The sequence below is a fragment of the Urtica dioica genome, chromosome 11 (assembly GCF_054948205.1).
Source record: "Urtica dioica subsp. dioica isolate 48M chromosome 11, U.dioica_male_clone48M_v1_H2, whole genome shotgun sequence".
Taxonomy (NCBI): Eukaryota; Viridiplantae; Streptophyta; class Magnoliopsida; order Rosales; family Urticaceae; genus Urtica; species Urtica dioica.
This window is the reverse complement of record NC_142766.1, coordinates 13,764,704-13,787,821: the sequence shown is the minus strand read 5'-3', so window position 1 is coordinate 13,787,821 and position 23,118 is coordinate 13,764,704. Positions and strand designations below refer to the sequence as shown.

At 37.8% G+C, this 23,118-nt stretch overlaps 2 protein-coding genes across 2 annotated transcripts; one reads left to right on the top strand and one right to left on the bottom strand.

Annotated features, from left to right (window-relative positions):
* The first annotated feature begins 6,716 nt into the window (after positions 1-6,716).
* LOC149381430 (pleiotropic drug resistance protein 3-like) lies at positions 6,717-14,469 on the top strand. Its single transcript, XM_089630089.1, has 23 exons — positions 6,717-7,135; positions 7,235-7,358; positions 7,481-7,566; positions 8,920-9,004; positions 9,082-9,241; positions 9,333-9,409; positions 9,476-9,529; positions 9,591-9,986; positions 10,072-10,368; positions 10,447-10,760; positions 10,862-11,016; positions 11,124-11,227; positions 11,312-11,465; positions 11,555-11,686; positions 11,787-11,860; positions 11,979-12,311; positions 12,403-12,693; positions 12,763-12,846; positions 12,929-13,062; positions 13,153-13,380; positions 13,460-13,631; positions 13,726-13,980; positions 14,063-14,469. The coding sequence occupies exons 1-23, from the start codon at positions 6,738-6,740 to the stop codon at positions 14,327-14,329; spliced, it is 4,374 nt and encodes a 1,457-aa protein (XP_089486215.1). The 5' UTR covers positions 6,717-6,737; the 3' UTR covers positions 14,330-14,469.
* A 1,832-nt stretch (positions 14,470-16,301) lies between these two features.
* Positions 16,302-20,970, bottom strand: LOC149381429 (uncharacterized). Its single transcript, XM_089601559.1, has 8 exons — positions 20,669-20,970; positions 19,916-20,096; positions 19,185-19,484; positions 18,723-18,931; positions 18,573-18,621; positions 18,394-18,483; positions 18,206-18,268; positions 16,302-18,128 (listed from the first exon to the last, which is right to left on the bottom strand). The coding sequence occupies exons 2-8, from the start codon at positions 20,081-20,083 to the stop codon at positions 16,587-16,589; spliced, it is 2,421 nt and encodes an 806-aa protein (XP_089457685.1). The 5' UTR covers positions 20,084-20,096; positions 20,669-20,970; the 3' UTR covers positions 16,302-16,586.
* Positions 20,971-23,118: the final 2,148 nt, after the last annotated feature.

Here is a 23,118-nt window from a genome sequence, read left to right as displayed (position 1 = left end):
CCTCTTTTAGTCAAGGGATGTGGAGTTCAAACATAATATTCCGCTAAGTTTCTCTACTTCCTGAGGTCAATGACATTGGGCTAAGTCAATAGAGCTTATAAGCTCACCCACAATGTCAAAGGGTTTTCGTATCCCGATGCTAACTCGGGCTTTTGGAGTAAACTTTGACAACTAAAGATATCGCCCAAATTTAAAATTTTGGCTCGGAGAGCAGACAAATTATCTTCCTACTAAAAAAACAACTAAGGTTAAAGCATGCGGAGGTACCAATCGTGCGTTCGCTCTATTGTACTCGGTTTGAGTCCATTTTCGTGGGTTGGTCGATTGCTTGTACATGTGTTTGTGTAGGGCAAAGGCAATGCAAAATCTAGAGTTTCTTGGCTCCTAGTCCTTTTTCTCTTTGGCATGAAAATATGTGTAATAATATGTTCTGCAAATCGAGCAACTGGGACGGTAGGGCTATTCTGAAAAATCTGGAAGGCTATGCATGAGATGGTGTGGCAACACAAAACCCATACTATAAAAGTGTAGTATCAACAACTAATGTAGGTTTGTGTTGATCATAAATGGATAAATGCTCAATCTAAATATTTCACTCCATCTGTGGTTTTGGATGACGTTGAGCGTTGGAGAAAGTCGGCGAGTAGTAAGATCTAGCTTAATGTTGATGGAGCTATCTTTGAAATAGGGGGTTCCTATTGGTTCAAATGCATGGCATGAGACCCTAAGGGTAAATTTTTGGAAACGAAAATCAGTTTAATGGTGGGAAAAGTGACGAAATTAGTTAGCATTAAGGAAGCATCGAGTTGGATCCTTAGATACAATAATAAAAATGGTAGCAAGTTTAGTGCCATGCTAATTTCATTGTAGCAATTCATTCTGTTGGGAGTTTTATTCAACTACATTTCCCTTTCGATTTTTTTTACTTTACGATAATATACCTTAATCGTTTCGCTACTAATGTCTCAATTCAAAAATTACACGACTAAACCACGTGAAACGCTGTTGGGACTACTTTCAAGTGCATTCATGTTTAGATTGTGAGCGTTGACCTCAACGCACTCTTTAAACTTGACTTGAATTTATTGTGTTTTCTATTATCACATTTCTCATTTCCAAGCATTCACATGATTGAAATTTAGAGCAGTTAGAGCTTATGTTGTGCAACGCCATGAATGTTTCCATTTACACGTCTCTTCACCAAACTTCTTCAATGGAACCACCACCTTCGACAACGAAATTGTTGACACCGTCAAACAAAAGCAAACATCGGGTAGTCTGACCGCGTGTCCGATGCTATTATTCTCCCAATAATTTGAACTTTGATTCTGGATTTGCATGGACTGTTTAATTAGAATGGCTTTAGCAGCTTAGTCTTTTAAGGTACCACTGGAAACGTGTTTCATTGGAAAAACAAACTTGTTTCCAAGCATTGTTAAATGCATCAAAGTCATCGTCATTGGCTCTGAAATCGTTGACATTGACAATATTTTGGCTAACCAAAAAAGGAGGTCTATTCCAGAAAACCCAGGTATCAATGCGATCGAAAATATTGTACTCGTTGTACTACAACTTCATCTGCCTGTCCGTGTACGAGTGCACGAACGTTGACCACAGCCGCCATAAACAGTTAGGTACGTGAACCTGACTCCGTCAACACCAAGATAGCCATCTTCAATCTTTGTGCTCTCTGTCTTTGTCGTAGCGACGTCAAAACTCAGTGAAATGAAAAACACTAAATCCTCAACATGATACTCATTTTAAACGTGAATTGAATTAGTATGTTGTGATTAATATAAATTTCCATAGTTTAGTCATATGCTTAAGTACTACATTTGAATTAAGTGCGTGTTTAAGTGGCTTAATCTTTCAAATTTTAGTATTCGGTTATACGAATTATCTCTTATTAAATAATATAGAGATAAAGCTGTTAATTGGGTTGGGGCCACCCGTGACTAACCGGCCCAGTGCGGTCCTCTTTTCATAGGTTTTGGGTACGTCCAGCCTTTTAAAAAAATGATCTACCAAACGGGCCCGTTGAAGGGCCTAGGTTGGTCCTGGGGTATAAGCTTTCAAGCCCGGCCCAAATTAGTCCTCAAAAAAGTCCAACCGGGCCTGACCTTGGTCCTAATTAGCCTCGGTTAGAGCCCAACCCTTTCTAAATTAAAAAATATTATTTGTTTAAGTATATATTTTTATGTGAAAAAAGTGCTTTTGACACCAAAAAATAAAATTATTATTGATGACATGATTTTTTTTAATTAAAATTTTGTTGTTTTGATTAAAACCGTATGTTTTGAATCAAATGTAGTTATTTACTATTTTTTAAATGATTTTATTTTAGACTTTTAAGGCCCAATTTAGGATCGGCCCTCCAATAAAAAGATTATGCCATTATCCGGTCTGCATCAAATATCTATAGCTCTTGTTTGTGTAGAACCATTCACCGATAGATATGAAATCATCAATGGTTCCTATGTTTGTGTTGGAGATGTCTACATGTTGGGAGTGTGTGATGTTAATTATGTGGTGTTAGGACTGTTTTCAGGTGCGCTCACATTCAGATTGTGAGCGTTGACCTCAACGTACTCTTTGAACTCGACTTGAGTTTGTTGTGCGTATTCTATAATCACATTTCTCATTTCCAAGTGTTGACATTATTGAAAATTAATTTAGAGTGGTTGGAGCTTCTGTTGTGCTAGGCTTTGAATGTTTCTATTTACACGTGTCTCTCCACCAAACTTCCATGTTAACGTCGACGGAACGTACTCACTGCCTTTGATGGCGGAATTGTTGACTCTGTGAAGCAAAAGCCAATATCGGGTGTTCGGAAAATAGTATGACCGCTTCTCCGATGTTATTATTCTCCCAAGAATTTGAACTTTAATTTTGGATTTCCATGGACTGTTGAATTCAATTGGCTTAAGCAGGTAAGTCTTTTGAGGTGGCATTAGATACGTGTCTTCATTGAAAAAAAAAAAAAAAAAAACTTGCATCCAAGCCTTGTTAAATGCATCAAAGTCGTCATACATGAACCCGACTCTGTTAACACTGAGATACCCATTTTCAATCTTTGTGTTCTCCGTCTTGGTTGTAGCGACGTCAAAACTCAGTGAAATGAAAAACTCTATAATGCTCTTTTTGATATTCATTTAAAACCTAAATTGAATCTCTTAATGTATTGTGATTACATATAAATTTTCATATTTTAGCCATATGCTTAGTGCTACATTTGAATTAAGTGCGTGTTTGAGCGGTTTAATCTTTTAAGTTGTAGTATTCGGATATGAGAATTCTCATAAAATTATTTAGAGATAGCGATGTTAATTGGGTCAGGCGGTCTGGCCCGATCCTACTTCTTAGAGGTTTTGGGCTCATGTGACCTTCTTGGGAAAAAAGTCGGACCAAAATGAACCTACTAAAGGACCAAAACAGGCCTGCTTTGAAATTGTGACCGACTTAGAATTTTCTTAACTGACTATAATTATATTCGGTTTCAATGAGATTTTTAGCGGCTTAAGTTTAGCAAGAAAACTCTAGCCACCAAACTAGTCTTCCTTCTATAACTTAATTAAATTTTGGAATTTATGTAATAGTGAATTTGGTATTCACCGTGTACGAGATCCCTGCTAAGCATCAATATTGAATTTTGAATCGTTGAGAGTTTTTAGTATTTACTATAGTTTTATATTATATCATATATTCATATATAATATATAAGATAGATAGATATATAATCTATTAAGGCCGGGTTTCTTCTTCAACAAGTAATAAATTTGTTGATCTTACATACTACTGAACGACTTGTTATAAAACCTCATCAAGAAGTGATCCTTTCATCTAATAACTTAACAACTAAGATGAGAATTACCAATATAAATTGCTATTTTCCATGTTATAATGAAGTCAACGAACTGCTATAATATATTTGTAGCTGATATTGTCAACATAACTAATTAGCACAGTTGCCAGAGTCGTCGTCAAATATATATAATCTATATTTCGTGAAGAGAGAAAACATCAGCATAGATTGATAACAGCAAGCGTAAACCTAGACAAATAAATTGTTTTACTTAATGGTATTGTGTTCCGGAAAAAACATACATGAGTCATAAAATAAAAAAATTAACTCTGTGTTCCCTTAACATTTGCTTGCTGCGTGTTAACGTTTTGAACTGCATTTCGGCACCAAAAACCATTATTTTCCAAACATTTTGTTTATTTTAATAAAATATAACATGTGCATGAAAGATGATGTTAATAACCAGTAATTTCAGATATTTTACAAACAAGTTATCAGCGACACTAGTAGAGAACCATGGCGATCCCTCCTTATAATTTATTTTTTACATAATTATGTAACTCGATGATATTTAATTTTTATCCTAAACCTTGATCACGTATTATGTGCATGCTAATTTGCATTAAAATAAATAACTAAGCCATAAGTTTAGTGAAATTCAGATATTAGCCCGCAGGGCCGGCCTTACCCTTTGGCCATTTAGGCCATGGCCTAAGGCCTCAAATTTTTAGTGAAAAATTAATCTAAAAAAGCTCTAATTTTTTTTTAAAAAAGGCCTCAAAAATAAAAATTATTATGTATAAGACCCACTTTTTTTATATGTTTTTAAAATAAAGGCCTCAAATTTTATTTTTGCCTAAGGTCCCTTAGTACTTTGGGCCGGCCTTGTTAGCCCGTCGCGTGAAGGTCTAGGAGGGCAAATGTCCCTCTCAATTTTTTAAAATTGTAAATTTTACTAACAATATTTAAATTTTTAGTCCAAATTTATATTTTTTTTTATAAATAACCCCTTCAAAACTTTCTCACCATTTATACCTTCTTGAAATAAAATCATGGATTCGCCGCTGAGTGGACGAGTCTTAGTTAGCATTCACTTTAACACTAGCCAAATTACTCATTTATAAAATACACTCAAATTATTAAAAAATAATTCTCCTTAAAAATCACAGTCCGTAACGGCGGTGGTAAAGAAACTATGGAGAAACAAAAAACCATCCGCAGGAACAAAAAAAGAAACCTAATAAAAAAAACTTTAAAAAAAAGAACTAAACTTCAGAGGTCTCTAGAGAAGAGGGCGGCGTCAATCTGAATAGAGGTTTAAATTCAGAAGTAATTTGTTGGGAATAATTTAAGGACAGTTTATATCATTTAATTTAAAATATATGTAGGAGTGTTTTGACGTACGTCTTCTTTTCGGATTGTAAAATTCATGCGTTTCAAACTATTTTTAACATTTTTTTTCCCGAAAATAATATCTAACCAAATGGAGTAGTAGTGAAGAATAAAATATTGCGTAAATTCTTTCCAGGAGAGTAATGAACGACCAAAGGCTTATCTGCATTATTTATTAATCTCAAGTTCTGTCAGTACAATATATATATATATATATATATATATATATATATATATATATATATATATATATTCTACACTTTCCTGATTCTCTTAATTTTATAACAAAATTATATGCTTGCTTATTGTAGTGCATATTCAATATTCAACGCCTTCTGGTTCAAGGTATTTGGTGACGTACTCTCTTACTTCATCAATTTTTATTGTTTGATTTTAAAGTTTCCTCGCGCTGTCAGAGAGAAATTTTGAAAAAACAAAAGAAATTTAAAAATGCGATCTCAATCAAAATATGGTTTCTGTGAAAATTTTAGTCGTTGGTAAAAAAATTGCGACATAAATATTTAATATTTTCGGCGATATACACTTAACTACCTGATCTCTCTCTCTCCCTCTTCCTTTTTTTTTTCTTGCATGGTTTTTTTTTTCTTACATCCCCCTTTCTTCTTTTTCTTTTCTTTCCTTCTCTCTTCTGGTTTCTCTTATCACCTTCTCTGATTTTTCTTTTCATTTCTTCTTTCTTTTGCTTTATAAAAAACCCTTGTAATTTTTCAGTCCAGACATATTGTTCCAAGAAATCCAATCCATAATCACCGAATCAAACCGTCTCCGACACGATCCATGTTGAAGTTCAGCTCAAAAATAATATTTATCACTATAATAAACACGAATTAGGTACTAAATTCTCATTATTGGACGTATCTTGACACGTATATTATTATTAGCAACATATAAATAATAATCAAAAGAAAATTTTACAAAATTCCCAGGTTGTTAGTTTTCTACCGATTTTTCTCTTAAATTTGGAAGGAATAATCTTGGACGTAATGACGTATCAGAAAATTGTATCTCCAAATTTTTTTCAGTAATTTGAAATCTCAATTAATTTTTAAAAAGTATTGAAGTTTTCAATAATAAAATAGGAGAAAATTATACGTTTCCACATAAAATTTAAATTTAGACCATATCAAAACCTTGATTAGAGCACTCTTTATATTTGTATATTAAGAGAAACATAGATTCAAGTTATTTGTCACTATACACATGATCAGCATCACATATATCCAGGCACACGTGTGTGTGCATGTGAAATAAATATACAACACTATAAAATAATGAAGCGTTATTTTATACATATACCAAATGGCTGTGATCACATAAAAAAAAAAAAAAATTAATTAATCTAATGATACCTTGGTCAACAAACAAAAAAACACCTAATGTAATGATACCCTATATAACTCCCATTTTCATTGGTTTTAAAGTCTGCCAAGACAAAACAAAACAAAACATATATAATTCAAGCACTTTTTCATCATATATGTGTTCTTGCCATGAAGTGTTAGGTTTGAATATTTAGCAAAACATGGCACAAATGATAGGCACTAGCGACGTGGAGTCGCTGAGGATCGAGCTCGCCGGGATCGGAAAGAGTCTGAGATCGTCTTTCCGGCGCCTGAGTTCGAGTTTCAGAAGCAATAATAGCAAGAATCATAACGATGATGCCGATGAAGAAGAAGAAGAAGAAGAAGAAAAAGAGTTCAGTGAAGAAGATATTCTTCGGTGGGCCCAGATCGAGAGGCTGCCCACCTTTCAACGGCTGAGATCTTCTCTGCTTGACGGCGAAGACGACCAAGCGAAAAGAGTCGTTGACGTGACGAAGCTTGGGCCGCAAGAAAGGCACGTCTTCGTTGAGAAGATGATCAGGCACATTGAGAGTGATAACCTCAAGTTGTTGCGCAAGATCAGAGGCCGAATAGACAAGTAATATTAATAAATACATATATTACACATGTATATATATGGTTTTTGTTCTATAATCTAATTTTGATGATGAGTATTTTTTTTTTTAATTTAATTCAGAGTTGGAGTGAAATTGCCGAGAGTAGAGGTGAGGTATAAGAATTTGGGAGTGGAAGCTGAGTGCAAGGTTGTCCATGGAAAGCCCTTGCCAACTCTTTGGAACTCTCTCACAAGCATTATTTCCGTAAGTCAAACAAAAAAAATAATGTAATAATAGTATAATACCAATCTAGTAGCAATCATGTTTTTTTTTTTTTTTGGACGTGCTTACATTGGTTTATTTTATATTATACTATAATTTTACAGGACTTTGCAAGGATATCAGGCCTAGGATCGGGTAAAGCCAAGATAAGCGTATTTAGCGATGTTAGTGGTGTCATAAAACCTGGGAGGTAGTCTAATTACTCTTTTCTTCTTCTTCTTCTTCTATTTTTTATTATTATTATTACAAGTAAATAAATATATCAAGACTGGTTCATTATTGCCAATTAATGCCATCTACGCTTTGGGTGGCAATGTTTTTTTTTTTTTTTTTTGAGCAAGGTGGCAATACTATTTGACTCTGAATCAATTCAATCTATATAACTACAGAAATGCTTTACAGCACGACTCACTACTTTGAACTATCCATTCAAGTGTTGACACGTGGAATTTGTCCACGTGTCAACACTTGAATGGATAGTTCAAAGTAGTGAGTCGTGCCAAATAGCATTTATAAACATATGTCCATTATTCCAACAGCATGTAAGTTTGATTGGTGACTATGAATAAAATTATAAACGATAATTGATATATAGTTTGCCTGTTAATGCAAATGTATAGGCACAAAGTTAGGTAGACGTAAGGGGGGGCTACCTAATGTACAAAAAAATATAAATTACTTTAGTTCAGTGTTGTATATATCTAGATTATCAAATTGACTCATACTTACACTTTAATAATAATACAAATTCACAAAAAATTAGCAACAAAGCCTATGTGAACTTTTAAATATTTATTTGGTCTGTGTTTCCCCATGTATACTATTTTAGAGTAAAATATAACCGATTAAATTTTAAATTTTCATTGTTAATTTATAATAATTATAATTATTGTTATTATTATTACTACCGTTATTATACGGAAAATATACCAATTTAAAGTATAATTAACGTATATAAATTAATATTATAGTGTATATATATTAGCCAGAATCGATAGAATATCTACTTTTATTCACCAAAGTCGTATTGATTAAGAGATTAATTTTTAACATTATGAAAGTATAAGTATATATATATATATATATATATATATATATATATATATATATATATATATATATATATAGTTTGCCCACCATATCCTTTGACCATGGACTTTTTTGCTACGACTGACTTGTGACATACAAATTAAAATCAATATTCTGAGCTCAAAAAAATTAAATTAAATTAAATCAAGATTTCATATAACAACTAATCTCTTTTTTTCTTTCACAAAATTGACGAGGTTCACCTTACTACTACACTCTATGCTCTGTATTAAAACTCTGCCATTCCCTTTTCTACCTTTAGTTTGAAATATTAATAAAAAAAAATCCACAACTTAATAAGTTCTACAATAAGAACTTGTTACCAATTCAACAAAAAAAAATACGGTCCTTCATATCGGAAACAATAAGTAACTAAAAAGTGACCCATACGACAAGATCATAGTATTTTTAACATTTAGATTCAAAATAATAAAGTGTGATAATTCGGATTCAGGTTAACTCTCCTTCTAGGCCCGCCGGGATGTGGAAAAACGTCGCTTCTAAAAGCTCTATCGGGGAATCTAGACCCATCTCTCCAGGTATCATCATAATCAACATCAAGAATCCACAATTTCTTTAATAATGACAATTTCTTTTCGCTCGTAAAAAACAATAGCTGAACGGAGAGATCACTTACAACGGACACAAATTGGACGATATGGTCCCACAGAAAACGTCTTCGTACATAAGTCAGTTCGACTCTCACATCCCCGAAATGACTGTGAGAGAGACCTTGGACTTCTCAGCCCGCTGCCAAGGCGTCGGAACCCGAGCCGGTACTTTTCTTTTTAAATAAATTTAAAAAAATAAAAACTAATTGAAGGATAAGCTTTTGATATTGATGTAATTCGTTTCTTCTCCCCCAAGAAATCATGGCTGAGGTCAGTAGAAGAGAGAAAGAGGCCGGGATCGTTCCTGACCCCGATATCGATACCTACATGAAGGTAACTTCTTCTTCAAGAAACCTCCTACGGAGATTTCGAATGACGAACAGTTTGTTTCTTTGGCAGGCGATTTCCGTTCAAGGACTAAAGAGAACTCTTCAAACAGACTACATTCTCAAGGTTTATTCTCTCCGAACTTTTGTCTCATGTATTTTCTCGGTGCTGACGTGTCACAGCTCAGATCCTGGGGCTGGACATTTGCGCTGACACGATGGTCGGAGATGCGATGCTGAGAGGGATATCGGGGGGACAGAAGAAGAGGCTGACCACGGCCGAGATGATTGTGGGGCCCGCGAAAGCTCTGCTGATGGACGAGATCACCAACGGATTGGACAGCTCGACCGCGTTTCAGATCGTGGCTTGCCTTCGACACCTCGTCAAAATCACAGACTCCACCGTCCTCGTCTCTCTCCTCCAACCTCCTCCCGAGACCTTCGAGCTCTTCGACGACCTCGTCCTCATGTCCGCGGGGAAGATCGTGTACCACGGCCCTCGTGATCAAGCTCTCGACTTTTTCGAGGGCTGTTGCGGATTCAAGTGTCCCAAAAGGAAAGGAATCGCCGATTTCCTTCAAGAGGCGAGTCTCGATTTTTTTTTTTTTTCTTTTCGCTTTTGGTGTCCGAAAACTCCGTATGACTTTTTTTTATTTGTTGTCGTCGCAGGTTATCTCGAAGAAAGATCAAGCGCAGTATTGGGGATCGAGGGAGAGTGATTACCGATACGTGTCGGTTGACGAATTCTCGAGGAGGTTCAAGGAGTCTCGGTTCGGGAAGAAGCTAGAGGACGAGCTTTCGGAGCCGTTCAATGGGTCTCAAAGCCTCAAAGATCATGATCTCTCCTTCTTCACTAATAATAATAAGTACTCTCTATCCAAATGGGAACTACTCCGAGCCTGCACTTCGCGGGAGCTTCTTCTCATGAAGAGAAACTCCTTCATCTACGTGTTCAAAACCGTTCAGGTTTGGAAACAATCTCGTTTAATTTTTCATTTCCGGTTTGGCTTGATTTTTCAGGCCCTGATCTCCCTTTCCTTTCAGCTCATAATCGTTGCGGTGATTACGATGACTGTCTTTCTGCGGACAAAAATGGAAATCGATGTTCTTCACTCCAACTACTTCATGGGCGCTCTCTTCTACGCTCTGGTTCTCCTTCTCGTTGACGGAATCCCCGAGCTCTCCATGACCATGCAGCGGCTTGAGATCTTCTACAAACAGAAGGAATTACGGTTCTACCCCGCTTGGGCTTACGCGATCCCCTCAACCCTTTTGAAGATTCCTCTTTCGATTTTGGAGGCCGTGGTTTGGACTTGCCTCACTTACTACGTCATTGGATACAGTCCTGAAGCCCAAAGGTGTGGTGTAACACTGAAATATTTTCCATAATAGAAGAGATTTTTATGTTTCTGATCTTCCAATTGATGATACTTTTCGTGGGTTTTTTGTTTATGTTTAGGTTTTTTCGGCATTTATTTATGCTTTTTGTCATTCACTTATCGTCACTGTCCATGTTCCGGTTCCTGGCCTCTGTGTTTCATCATAACGCCATGACGGTCGGGAGTTTCGCCATATTGTTCGTGATGGTCTTCTCTGGCTTCGTTATCACGCCATGTAACTCCATTTATCCAAACTTTTAACCCCTCTTTCAAGTTTTTTTTTTTTTTAAATGAATGATCATTGAATTTCAAGACTATTATGCCTTGTGTAATGATACACAGCCGCTATGCCGGTCTGGTTGAAGTGGGGTTTCTGGATTTCACCTCTATCGTACGGGGAAATAGGCCTCACTGTCAACGAATTTCGTGCACCACGATGGCAAAAGGTGACGATTCTCTTTCATTCATTTCCTTCTTTGTTTCTTGCTATACAAGCAATCGAGTAATTTTCGTCAACTATTGCTTCGTAGATGATGTCAACGAATATAACGGTTGGACAAACAGTGCTCGAGAGCCGCGGACTGGACTTTGACGAACATCATTACTGGATATCGATCGCTGCCATATGTGGTTTCACATTACTCTTCAACATAGGATATGTATTAGCCTTGGGTTTCTTAAAGTGTAAGCAATCCCCTTTTTTTTCTCACTTCGACTAAAGAAGCTAAATCATGTGTTTTCTTTTCATTCAATGTGATTTTACACATTTTCAGCTCCGGGATCATCATCCGGGGCCATCATCTCCCACGAAAAGCTCGCCAAACTCCAAAAAACTGAAAGTTCCCACAATCATTCCAATGATCAGAAAGGAAATCCCAGAGTTCAAACAACAGACACACAAAAAGGTACCGTTATATATATTAATAGCCACTCAAAATTACTTTCAGCTCTCTGCTTGTTCTTCAATTTTCTTTTTATTTACATTTATCTTACTTTGATCAACAGGAAAGGTGGTTTTACCTTTCACCCCCTTAACAGTGGTTTTTCAAGATGTGCAATACTTTGTTGACACTACTTTGGTAATCTTTTCCATATTTCCATGTTTAAACATTTTGATATGATTTGGTTATATGGTCTTTAGGACCAAGAAATCAACAATCTTTTTGGACTTCCAATTTATATATTTTTTCTCTCTAGGAAATGAGGGAACATGGGTTCACGGAGAAAAAACTCCAACTTCTAGCTGATATCACGGGCTCGTTCAGGCCTGGAATTCTCACGGCCTTGATGGGCGTCAGCGGGGCCGGGAAAACCACCCTTCTCGACGTTCTTTCCGGAAGAAAAACCATTGGTTACATCGACGGAGATATCAAAATCGGCGGGTATCCCAAAAACCAAGAGACATTCGCTCGAATATCGGGTTACTGCGAGCAAAGCGACATTCACTCTCCTCAAATCACAGTCGAAGAATCCGTCATTTTCTCCGCGTGGCTTCGTCTCGATTCTCAGATCGACTCAAAGACTAAATCCGTACGAAATCTACTTAGACACTGCTTGTTTTCTTCTTTCTTTTTTACCTTTACTGGATTCCTTGCGCTATAAGTTACAAATTGTGCACCAGAAATTTGTGAACGAAGTCCTCGAGACCATCGAGCTTGATGGGATAAAGGACGCCTTGGTGGGCGTACCCGGAACGAGTGGTCTCTCAAACGAGCAGAGAAAACGACTCACGATCGCGGTCGAGCTTGTTTCAAACCCCTCGATCATCTTCATGGATGAACCCACGTCCGGTTTGGATGCCAGGTCAGCGGCGATTGTGATGAGAGCAGTGAAGAACATCGCCGATACCGGGAGAACAATAGTTTGCACCATCCACCAACCCAGTATCGACATATTCGAATCGTTCGATGAGGTAAGAGATATGTGCTTTCAAACTGCTAGTCACATATTTATTTATTTGTGCTTTGATCCGAACGTGCAGCTAGTTCTGCTGAAGACCGGAGGACAGATGATATACTCTGGACCGCTCGGAAAGCACTCGAGTAGAGTCATAGAATACTTTGAGGTCAGTCACATATTTTTTGTTACTTAACGGACAAGTAACAGAATTCTTATATTTCATATCTTCTCGTGTCTTTCACTCTCAGGCCACCCCTGGAGTTCCGAAGATCAAGAATAATTATAATCCGGCGACATGGATGTTAGAAGTGACATCAACATCCGAAGAAGCCAGACTCGGTGTAGATTTCGCTAAAATATACACGGAATCTGCATTATATGAGTAAGTTAGTACAATCCAGCCCTAGCTCTTAATAAAACCCCAGTAAGAGATTACTCAAAACTAGATTGTATTATTATGTTCCCACCACAGGAACAACAAGCAAGTTGTGAAGCAACTGAGCTCTCCTCCGCCGGGCTCGAGAGACCTTCATTTCCAGACTCAATTCTCACAAAACTCATGGGGACAGTTCAAGTCTTGCCTGTGGAAACAGCACTTGTCTTATTGGCGTAGCCCTTCGTACAACTTGATGCGGATCTTTCATACGTTCGTCTCGGGGCTGATTTTTGGTGCACTGTTTTGGGACCAAGGAAACAATATGTAAAAGACTCCTCTCTTTTTTTTTTTTTTTGTCACGGTTTAAAAAGGCATTCTTCTGAATCAACCCATGTTGTTACAGAACAAACCAGCAGAGCTTGTTCAACGTCTTTGGTTCAATGTATACATCTGTGATCTTCTTGGGCATCAATAACTGCTCAACCGTGCTAGAACGCGTTGCTACCGAGCGAAATGTTATGTACAGAGAAAAGTTTTCGGGGATGTACTCTTCATGGGCTTTTTCACTTTCCCAGGTACATTTTTCCTTCCTATGACAGAAAAACAACACTTGGCATCATCACAGTTGGAATGCGATTTAGTCTTCTTTTTCTTGGAATACTTTCATAGGTGGCAGTTGAAATCCCGTATCTCTTCGCCGAGTCTGTGCTTTTCCTTGTCATATCGTATCCGATGATCGGGTACTACGGATCGGCGTACAAGATTTTCTGGTACTTTTATTCCATCTTCACAGCCCTGCTGTACTTCAATTACCTTGGAATGATGCTTGTGTCTTTGACCCCAAACTTCATCATTGCCGCGATTATGTCCTCCGTGTTCTACACATTGTTCAATCTCTTTGCTGGCTTTCTGATTCCTAAACCGGTAAGCTTAGAAACTCATCAAAAACCTTCATTCTTAACCCCAAAAGAAAAGATGTCATTATAATCCATGTGTGTATTTTCAGCAAGTTCCAAAGTGGTGGATATGGCTGTACTATCTCACTCCGACGTCTTGGTCTCTGAACGGCATGTTGACCTCACAATATGGAGACATTGACAAGGAAGTTGAAATCTTTGGCCAACTTCAAAATGTGAATTTATTCTTGAAAGACTATTTCGGGTTCGACCGCGACCGACTGCCTGTTGTTGCCGTGGTTCTAATCGCGTTCCCAATCGCGTACGCGTCAGTTTTTGCGTTCTGTATCAGATCGATGAACTTCCAGAAAAGATAATTCTTTCTCACTTGCTTTTTACTTTGTAGATACTGCCCTTCTCAAGATTTTTGTCAACGAGCAATCTCGTACATTATGTTAACTCTTACACTTCAGTTTCTTTTGGCGTTTGTATTATTTATCAATTTAATCCAAAAAATACCGACTAGTTTATAAAATTCCAAAGGATAATTTACAAGAATCTCCCCTGAACTCTTACTCGAATAACGAAGTGCACCTTCGACTCGGATTTTCAACAAAAACTACCCTGAACTCTTGTTCTGTTAACGCGTTGCCCCTTCTGTTAATTTTTTTCCGTTAACATCCAATTTTTTAGCACGTTTTAGTCACATGTTACCTCAATTGAGGGTAGAATAGTATTTTTAGTATATTGAATTAATTTTTAATTTTTTTTCTATATAAAATCTCTCTCTCTCTCTCTCTCTCTCTCTCTCTCTCTCTCTCTCTCTCTCTCTCCTCTTTCTTCTTGTCTTCTTCTTCTCCTCCCGCGACCGATACACACCTGCAACAAAAGGAAAAAAAATTGCTACCATAAATAATCATCACCATCACCTCGAGACCTTAAGGAAATCAGTTCCAGTCGCAAATCCGAGCTAGAAAATCAATCCAAAATATCTAACATGTTTCAGAATCATCAAACCCCCAAAATTCGAATTCTCAACCCTCCAGTGCTTCTCATCGATTGAATGTACGCTACATGAGTCTTTCTTAAATCAACTACACTTTCAATTCTTATTCAACTACCAGAAAGAACAAACCAAACCTCTGTAGCTGCATTTCCTGAGAAGCGCGGTGATAATATGCCGAGTGGGATCGTCGGCTTCGACGAGCAAGACTCTCATCTTCATCTTCGGCAGAAACCTCTCCCAAATCGTCATGGCGTCGTTCTTCGTCGCCGTCGAGAACTCTGCTCTGCTGTTAGCTTTCTCTGCCTCGCTCTTTTCCACTCTGTCGCTGCTCAGAACCACCTCGCCCATGGTTCTTCCTCTCGAACTCGAAAGCGATAAAAATGTCGGAACCCTAATTTCAGTCTCGCTCGCGAGGAAATCACAGAGAGCTCGAATTCGATAGGCTCAGAGTCCTCTGGTTCCCAAAGAAAATAAATTAATTCGATAGGCTCAGAGTCCTCGTCTTCTTCTTCTCTTCCTCTGGGCACTTTCAGAACGCAGCTCATCCCGAGCTGCAACATCTCGACCATCTCTTCCTCGATGTTTGGGTACCTGAGGAGCTCGACGTCGAACACCTCGGCGGTCCACTCTTCCCTGACCACGGAGTTGACCCACCTCACGAGGTGGACCACCTGAGCTCTGGCGGCGCTGCTGGCGTGGGCGGCCATGGCGGCGGTGGGGTTCTCCGTGTCGGCGTCGTACTACCTGATGGCCTGGAACTGCCTCCTCTATGGTGATGATTATTTATGGTAGCAATTTTTTTTCCTTTTGTTGCAGGTGTGTATCGGTCGCGGGAGGAGAAGAAGAAGACAAGAAGAAAGAGGAGAGAGAGAGAGAGAGAGAGAGAGAGAGAGATTTTATATAGAAAAAAAATTAAAAATTAATTCAATATACTAAAAATACTATTCTACCCTCAATTGAGGTAACATGTGACTAAAACGTGCTCAAAAATTGGATATTAACGGAAAAAAATTAACAGAAGGGGCAACGCGTTAACAGAACAAGAGTTCAAGGTAGTTTTTGTTGAAAATCCGAGTTGAGGGTGCACTTCGTTATTCGAGTAAGAGTTCAGGGGGGATTCTTGTAAATTATCCAATTCCAAAAGTATCAATTTTATTCATATATTTGACGATTTTCCGATTACATTATTTTAAACAATATTAAATTATAATAAATATGGTAACTAAAAAATTTAAAAAATCTGGCATTCTTTAAATTAAATTGATTAAAGCCTATTATCTTGTATTTAAAGTTAAAATTATGTGTTCTAACACTGATAAGTCTCACTCGTTCCTAGCTTCATAAATTGGAATTTGGGGAATTATTTACATGAAAAGAAAATACACAAATAAATTCGTTAGTTTCAAAGTTGTATGGGTACCCAGAGAGACAGCAAACAAAACAAAAGTAAGTCGTAAGGAAATGACGGCGAAAACTTCATCGATTCGTCCCACGTCTTTGATATATGCAACCAAAACAAAGCTAATTTAACCACAAAAAGGCCAAAAACTAGCCACAAACCATAGCGAGCAAAAAGAATCGGCTACTATGATCTTATACCCAAAAAAAAAAAAAAAAACATTACAGGCTTACCGTTTTCTCCGGTCTTTTTGTGTCATCTCCACGAGTTTTCGGCCACCACCGTTCTGCCAAGCTCCAGAAACGGGCAACACTTCAGGCGGGTCTTTGTCTTCTTTGTTCAGTTCCGAACGCAATGACGTGGCTGCAGCGTCACCCAGACGGTTTTTGAGGAATTTCGACACCTTCGGCGGTGGCATGTTGCCTCCTCCGCTGGTCCCTGAACTCTTGTTCAAGCCTTGCCACTCAGTTGATTGAGAATCCAAGTCCCTCTTGTTTTCCTCGGCGACAGCTTTTGCTTTTCCTTTCGCAGATTTGTGAGCGTTGTTCAACAGCCCATCCGTACGGTCCAAAATGCACGTGCCGTTTGATTTCAAACCCTTTATTCCAGAAACAACGCTATCGACCGAAGCACCCTCGTTATCTTCGCATTTCTCTTTCCCTTTCTTTGAGCTTCTCTGGTTCTTTGACCGGGAACTCCCGTTGCCAGAATCGTTTTCGTTCAAAATGGGGTTCCCTGTGTTGAACTTGAAAGTCTCGATGAGCTCTCTCCGTTTATCCAGATCAGGGCAAAGCTTAGCTAGCTCGAGAACGAGATGCGACAAGCCAAACTGGCAGACCCAGGCAAGGTATTCCTCCGTACTGATTACCCCGTGCCTGAACTGCGAAGATATTTCTTTGAAAGAGGCGTAGCTATTTTCATCATATGCCAGAGCTAGATGGACTCTTTCCACGAGAGACTTGTTGGCAGCTTTAACATCTTCGGACTTCTGAGAAACCTGACTACCTGTGGCGGGTTTTCCAGTCCGAGCAGCCAAAACAGGGTCCTCGAAAGACCCTCCTTTGCCTAAAAGGTTGGGTAATTTTCTTGATGAGCTAGCAGCGGTCGAAGGCGAAGCTTCGTGAGGTTTGGTCTGAACAACTGAGATAGTCTTCGAGTTTGACGAAGAAGAAGAAGAAGAAGAGGAATTCGTGTTCCTCGTTGTGTACCTAATCTGATGAACACCTGAAGAACTAGATGATGATGATGACAAAAGCCCAGAATTTGAAACCGGACGTAGTTGAGGGAAGCTTTGAACTAACGACTTTGGTGGACCATGCGGTGTCGACCAAGCCTGAGAAATGTTGCGATTGTTCTGATGATGAAGCCGACTCACCGGAGCGTTCCCGCTCAATCCTCCAACAACATTTTTGTTTTTCTTTTTATTTTTACTTGGAGCAGCAGGTAGTGGAGGAAACGATGATGCTTCCAATGAGGCGGAAGTACTCGAGCTGGGTCTTATATCATGAGGGTGCACTGAAGATGACTCACCTTCCAATACAGTTAACAACTCAAACGAACCGGCTGATCCGAAAGAACGAGTTTGGGTGTCTCTGTGACTGGAAATCGCTCGAGCATTAGGTAAAGTGGCTCCAAAACTCGGCGGATCGGACGTCCCAGGATTATCACGGGACTCCTGAGAAAACTGGTCAGTAGTTGAATCAGAATTGAACCTACGTCCTCTTCGGCGATCTTGATGACTGGGTTGCCGAAATTGGAAGCTTACTGGTATCTGGAATACATGTATAAGTGAATACAACAGGCACAGCAACAGATCAAAAACAACTAAAATTTAAGCGTCGTAATAACCTGAAGAGCAGCACTGCGCTGGGCGCGGGACATTTTTCCACCATGTTCCAGGGCATTATGTCTCTGCGAGAGTTTCAAGCCCCATGAGGCACAAAATACTGACATGACAGAACAAGATCACCTTTGCATAGAGAAGAAAGGGTTGGGAAAAGACATGCTATTACACGAACATGTCAACTTTCAATTACCTTCATCTCGGATTCGTTTGTAAAGACAACAAACTTCTTTTCCAAGCAATCCCCGTCTTCGCACAAGAAATGAGCTTGACGAAAATGGATCTGCAACATGAACAATTAAGGTCAGCTATGAAAGGTCAAATAAAATGATCAAATGGAAGCCAGAAAATGGGGGAGAGACAAATACTGGCCTCCAAGTCATCATAGTTTTTGTAATATTCGTACTTTCCTGGATGTTGCCTGCATTTAAAAAACCAATATAATTATGAAGCAGGGAAAAGTGATTCCATACAAATGAAAAACAACTTTGTAATTGTACATAACACAAATCCAGCACTTACTTTTGGCATATATGACACATATAATGCCCCGTTTGCATATGGGAGTAGAGCTCATTTTCTCCATAATAAGGCATATCGCAAAATTGACATATGGGATGTCCCATAAATCCTCCTCTTTCCGTTTCACTACCATCAACCTCCGAGTCACCAGTCTTAATGTGCTGATCAAGTTGTGCTTTTGTATACAACTTTTGCTCACATATGAAAACCTGTCAAAATAATTTGACGTTAAACACACAATACAGTTTATGAAGGGAGAAATAAAAAAAACCAGGATAGCACTTTTTGAATGGTTTCGGGCTCTACCGCGACCACTCTTTCCAAACAAATTAAAGGAGAGAGGTTGATCGTGTGTATCAACAGCATATAATTATATGCCTTAATGTTGTTTCTGCGTATACCAGATAGCTACGTGAATCGAAAAGAACGAATAAAGAACAGTACAGTTCAAACCAATCTCACCTTCCTACCTTCCAAGCACAAATTGCACATTGATAGCCTATGTCGCTGAGCCAAGTGGCTCTTCAGAAGCTCGACATTCATATAGTCCCCTTTCCCTCTCATCCCTTCACTCCATTCATTTCTCTTATTGCAAGCACTACAAGACAACCTGCACATGGCCTTTACCATCTTGTATTGATCGACATCGTCAAAATACGACTGTGTTCCTTCGTGATACCAATACGTTCCCACTTGACCCTCTCTTGGATCAGTTGGAAAAATTGTAAAGTCGTTTATCATTCTCGTGTAATCTCCCAAAGCCTGGAAAAAATTCGCGTTAATGATTTCAGAACACATGATGGGCAAGAAAATTTAAAAAAAAAAAAAAAAAAAAAAAAAAAAAAAAACCAAAATAAAAAAAAAAATTCATATAAGTGAATCGGGGTTTAAGCAATAAAAAGCGTCGTAATAAAACAACCCCCCCAAAGCCTAGAAGCAATTCTCTTGATGAAATCAGAGCACATGATGATCAAGAAACAAAAGAAAATGTCCAAACAAGTGAATGGCGTTTATAAGCAATATAAGTGTTTGAATAAAGTAGCAACTCGAAGCCTAGAATATTTCACTTGAATGAAATCGGAACACGTGATGGACAACAAACATAACAAAAATCAATTCTTGGCATTTCATAACTCATCTAAAACACAATGCTTGCACGTAATCAGAAACAGACGAATAGTAGAGAAGATAACCTTGGTGATGAAGATGATTCGAGAGTCGCTCTTGCACAAACAGCAATGACGATCTTCGCAGATGAAACGCAGCCGAACGACGCAGGTTGAGCAGACCTCGCGGTGGCCACAGGGTCCATACGCAACCCATTGCAGCGGCTCCGCACAAACTGCACAGCTGTCGTCCATCTTTTGCTAACCACTGAAGCAAATAAAACATCAAATTATCAGAGAACATAAGAAAAAGCAAGCAAACCCTATATTTATATATATATATATATATATATATATATATATATATATATATATTTTACGATGATTAAAATTGACAGCAAACTCCAAATTTCAAACCATATTCTTTATAATAACCGGTTTACTTACTCAGTATAGTATCCAAAAATGGTGCATTTCTTTGGAGCGAAAATAGGGAAAAACAAAGATACATATTTATATACATAACAGTGACGACGTCAACGCAATGAACTCCTTTTTTTTTTTTTTTGCCAGAAGAAATGGAACTGCCTAAGAACGAATCCCATGCGTTATTATTGTTATTTGTGAAATGCATCCTCAGAAACTAACAACAATTTCAAATGCAAGAGAAACCATTTTTTTTACTAAAGAATCTTGATATTAATATAAGTATGATCGCAAAATATACATTTTCTTTTATTCCTTTTTGTCGCTCCTAACATTGCTCAAATTCTTCTTCAATTCTATAAATCCGACATGCAAATCCTCCGAGGAACCAAAAAAAAATCAGGTCGCTCTTACATAAACGTTGGGCAGGCAAATCAACTTTCCTCCGCTACGCCGAGGCGGTTCTTTGCCGAATCGTAATCGTTGTCCGTTTCTTAGAGCTTCGTCACAGAAACCAAAGAGATCGTAGGTCTTGCTAACAAATAAAAATTAGAATATTGGGCTTTACGATATCATCGCTCTGACTCCGATGAGACTGATGTGGAGAAGAAGAGTCTCGTTTGGAAGTTGGAAGGAACCAGAAAAAAGTTCAAATTCGTTTTCGGGACATTAAACGACGTCGATGAGGAGAAGAAGAGCAATATTGTAGTAAATTAGGGGTGTATTAAATATTAATTTAGGGCATTATATTTTTCTTTATTAGTTTAGGGCTTTATATTTTTCTTTTATTAATTTAGAGACATATTTTTCTTTTATTAATATATGGCTTTATAATATTTTTTTAAAAATTGCTTTTATATTTTTTTAATAATTCGTAAATGAAAATTTTATCCAACAAAAAAAAGTAAGAATCTAACCAAGTAGTTTTTTCGTATCAAAACCAAGTTGTTCTTCTACTCTTCTTCCTCCCTAGGATTCCTAATATTATGCCAAACTAAAATCTTTATAATACCTAGCAAAGAAGATAATTCTCTCACATGAAAAAAAAATTTGTTGAAAAATATCGTTATTTTGTGAAACTAGACAAGTATACGTTTTTCCTAAAACAAGAATAAAAAAATTAAGTTTGTTTTCTATAATCTCCCTAAAAAAACTAATTTGTGCATGGATGCATTTCACCGATAATTTTTTTTTCGATATTTCTAATATTTTTAGTATTTCATTTGGTCTCCCCCATACTCAATTTATGTAGTACTATGATCGCTCAACAAAAAAAACGACCAAGATAAAGTATCAATTGACATTTTCTCTCGAATTTGATGCCTACATCAACAAATTATCTGGAGACGTTCTCGATATCCTTATGCCGTGTCCTAAAATTCATAGTAAGGTAACAGTAGTATGCGGTGATTGATGAATGATTATATCCCTTCTCTATCTAGCCGATGAATCCATTGTTCTGGCTCGTATCCACCGTGTGGTAACTTCTACCATCATTCTTCGCTATCCTTAAGTGACGTAGTCTTGAAAGAGCTTCACTTTTTGAGATCGTCTTGACTCAATTGTTTCAGCACAGTCGCACTTTTCGTGAGAGAATGATGAGTCGATCAACATGTTGGGAATATTGCCCACTTGAAGATAATGATTAATAAATTCGATAATAAGATTACTTTATTAGCATTATATGATTAGTGGGTTGAGTTCTAAACAATTAGAATCAATAACAACTATCTTCCATAGCCTCCGTATCTAACTGAGTCACGATGGGCACCTGAGTTCGGGCGGTATGCTAAAACATGGTCGATGACTGATATATGCCTGGAAAGCTATATCTAAAGTCATATATGTGGAACACATAGGTGAAGGCTGATCACTATGTGGGAGTATTCTACACTTGTGGTAAGTGTACGACCTGGACAGGTCTTGGTGTAGATGTGTCGTTTAAGGACCGTTACGACACAGTAACCGAGGTCACTATGATGGTCACAGTGAGACTTGATCTAAATCCTGAAGTGATCATGGACACTGGGTTATGTTACTGGGCTCTTTGACTCATTCGCTAAAAGGCTATTCATGCTAATCACAGCTTATGTCTTGGGAGTTTTCTCAGAGCATAATTCGAGTGGGAAGTGATTTACAGATACGGAATCCAGCCTTCCTGAAAGAAGGTTAATGTTCACTCACCTAAGGGTTGATTCCAGAACCGATAGATTGCTAGCACTTTCGAAGTAAGTAACGTTCGAAAGAATCTTTCGCTGGGGAAGCAACAATGCTTAGGGCTGATATGTATCAAGAGAAGTATAACGGAAAAATTGACTTCTCTTGACACGGGTTGAACCTGGAGGATCTTGATCACGAACTGACTATATCAGTGGACACTCATCACGATGAGTAAATATAATTCTAGTATAAAGGAGAGTTCAGTCTTGGCTTACAAGGTGGATTATTTGACCAAGATTAGACGAATCGATGGACAAAGAAGAAAGGACTATTTCGTCTTTTTCATCGGATTTGTTAAGCTTCTATTACTAGGTCCATAGTCCCCGATTCGGCTCTGATAAAGACGGATAAGAACTTTCGTATAATAATGTTTATCATTATTAATCTCACTTGCTGTAATTGTGATTGACAACATTAATTCTGGAAAACGGGTATTCGCAGAATTAAATAAATATTTATGGTAGAATTGTTTATTTATTGTTTGATCAAGTAAATAAACAATTATTAATTATTTGTTTATTGTTGGACCAAGTAAATAAATGATTAATTGGGTTTTAAGCAATTGGGCATTGCACACATGGAAAATTCGAAATTGGTTTTTTGGCACTAGGGTTTGCGCAAATTTCCCTTGGCCGTGTGCCATC

Coding starts and splice junctions, on each gene's coding strand:
- LOC149381430 (XM_089630089.1), top strand. CDS start 6,738: ATGGCACAAATGATAGGCACTAGCGACGTGGAGTCGCTGAGGATCGAG. Junction 10,369..10,446: donor ACGTGTTCAAAACCGTTCAG/GTTTGGAAACAA, acceptor CTTTCCTTTCAG/CTCATAATCGTTGCGGTGAT. Junction 11,687..11,786: donor AACAACAGACACACAAAAAG/GTACCGTTATAT, acceptor TTTGATCAACAG/GAAAGGTGGTTTTACCTTTC.
- LOC149381429 (XM_089601559.1), bottom strand. CDS start 20,083: ATGGACGACAGCTGTGCAGTTTGTGCGGAGCCGCTGCAATGGGTTGCG. Junction 18,932..19,184: donor TGTGCTTGGAAGGTAGGAAG/GTGAGATTGGTT, acceptor TTATTTTGACAG/GTTTTCATATGTGAGCAAAA. Junction 18,269..18,393: donor CAAACGAATCCGAGATGAAG/GTAATTGAAAGT, acceptor AAACTCTCGCAG/AGACATAATGCCCTGGAACA.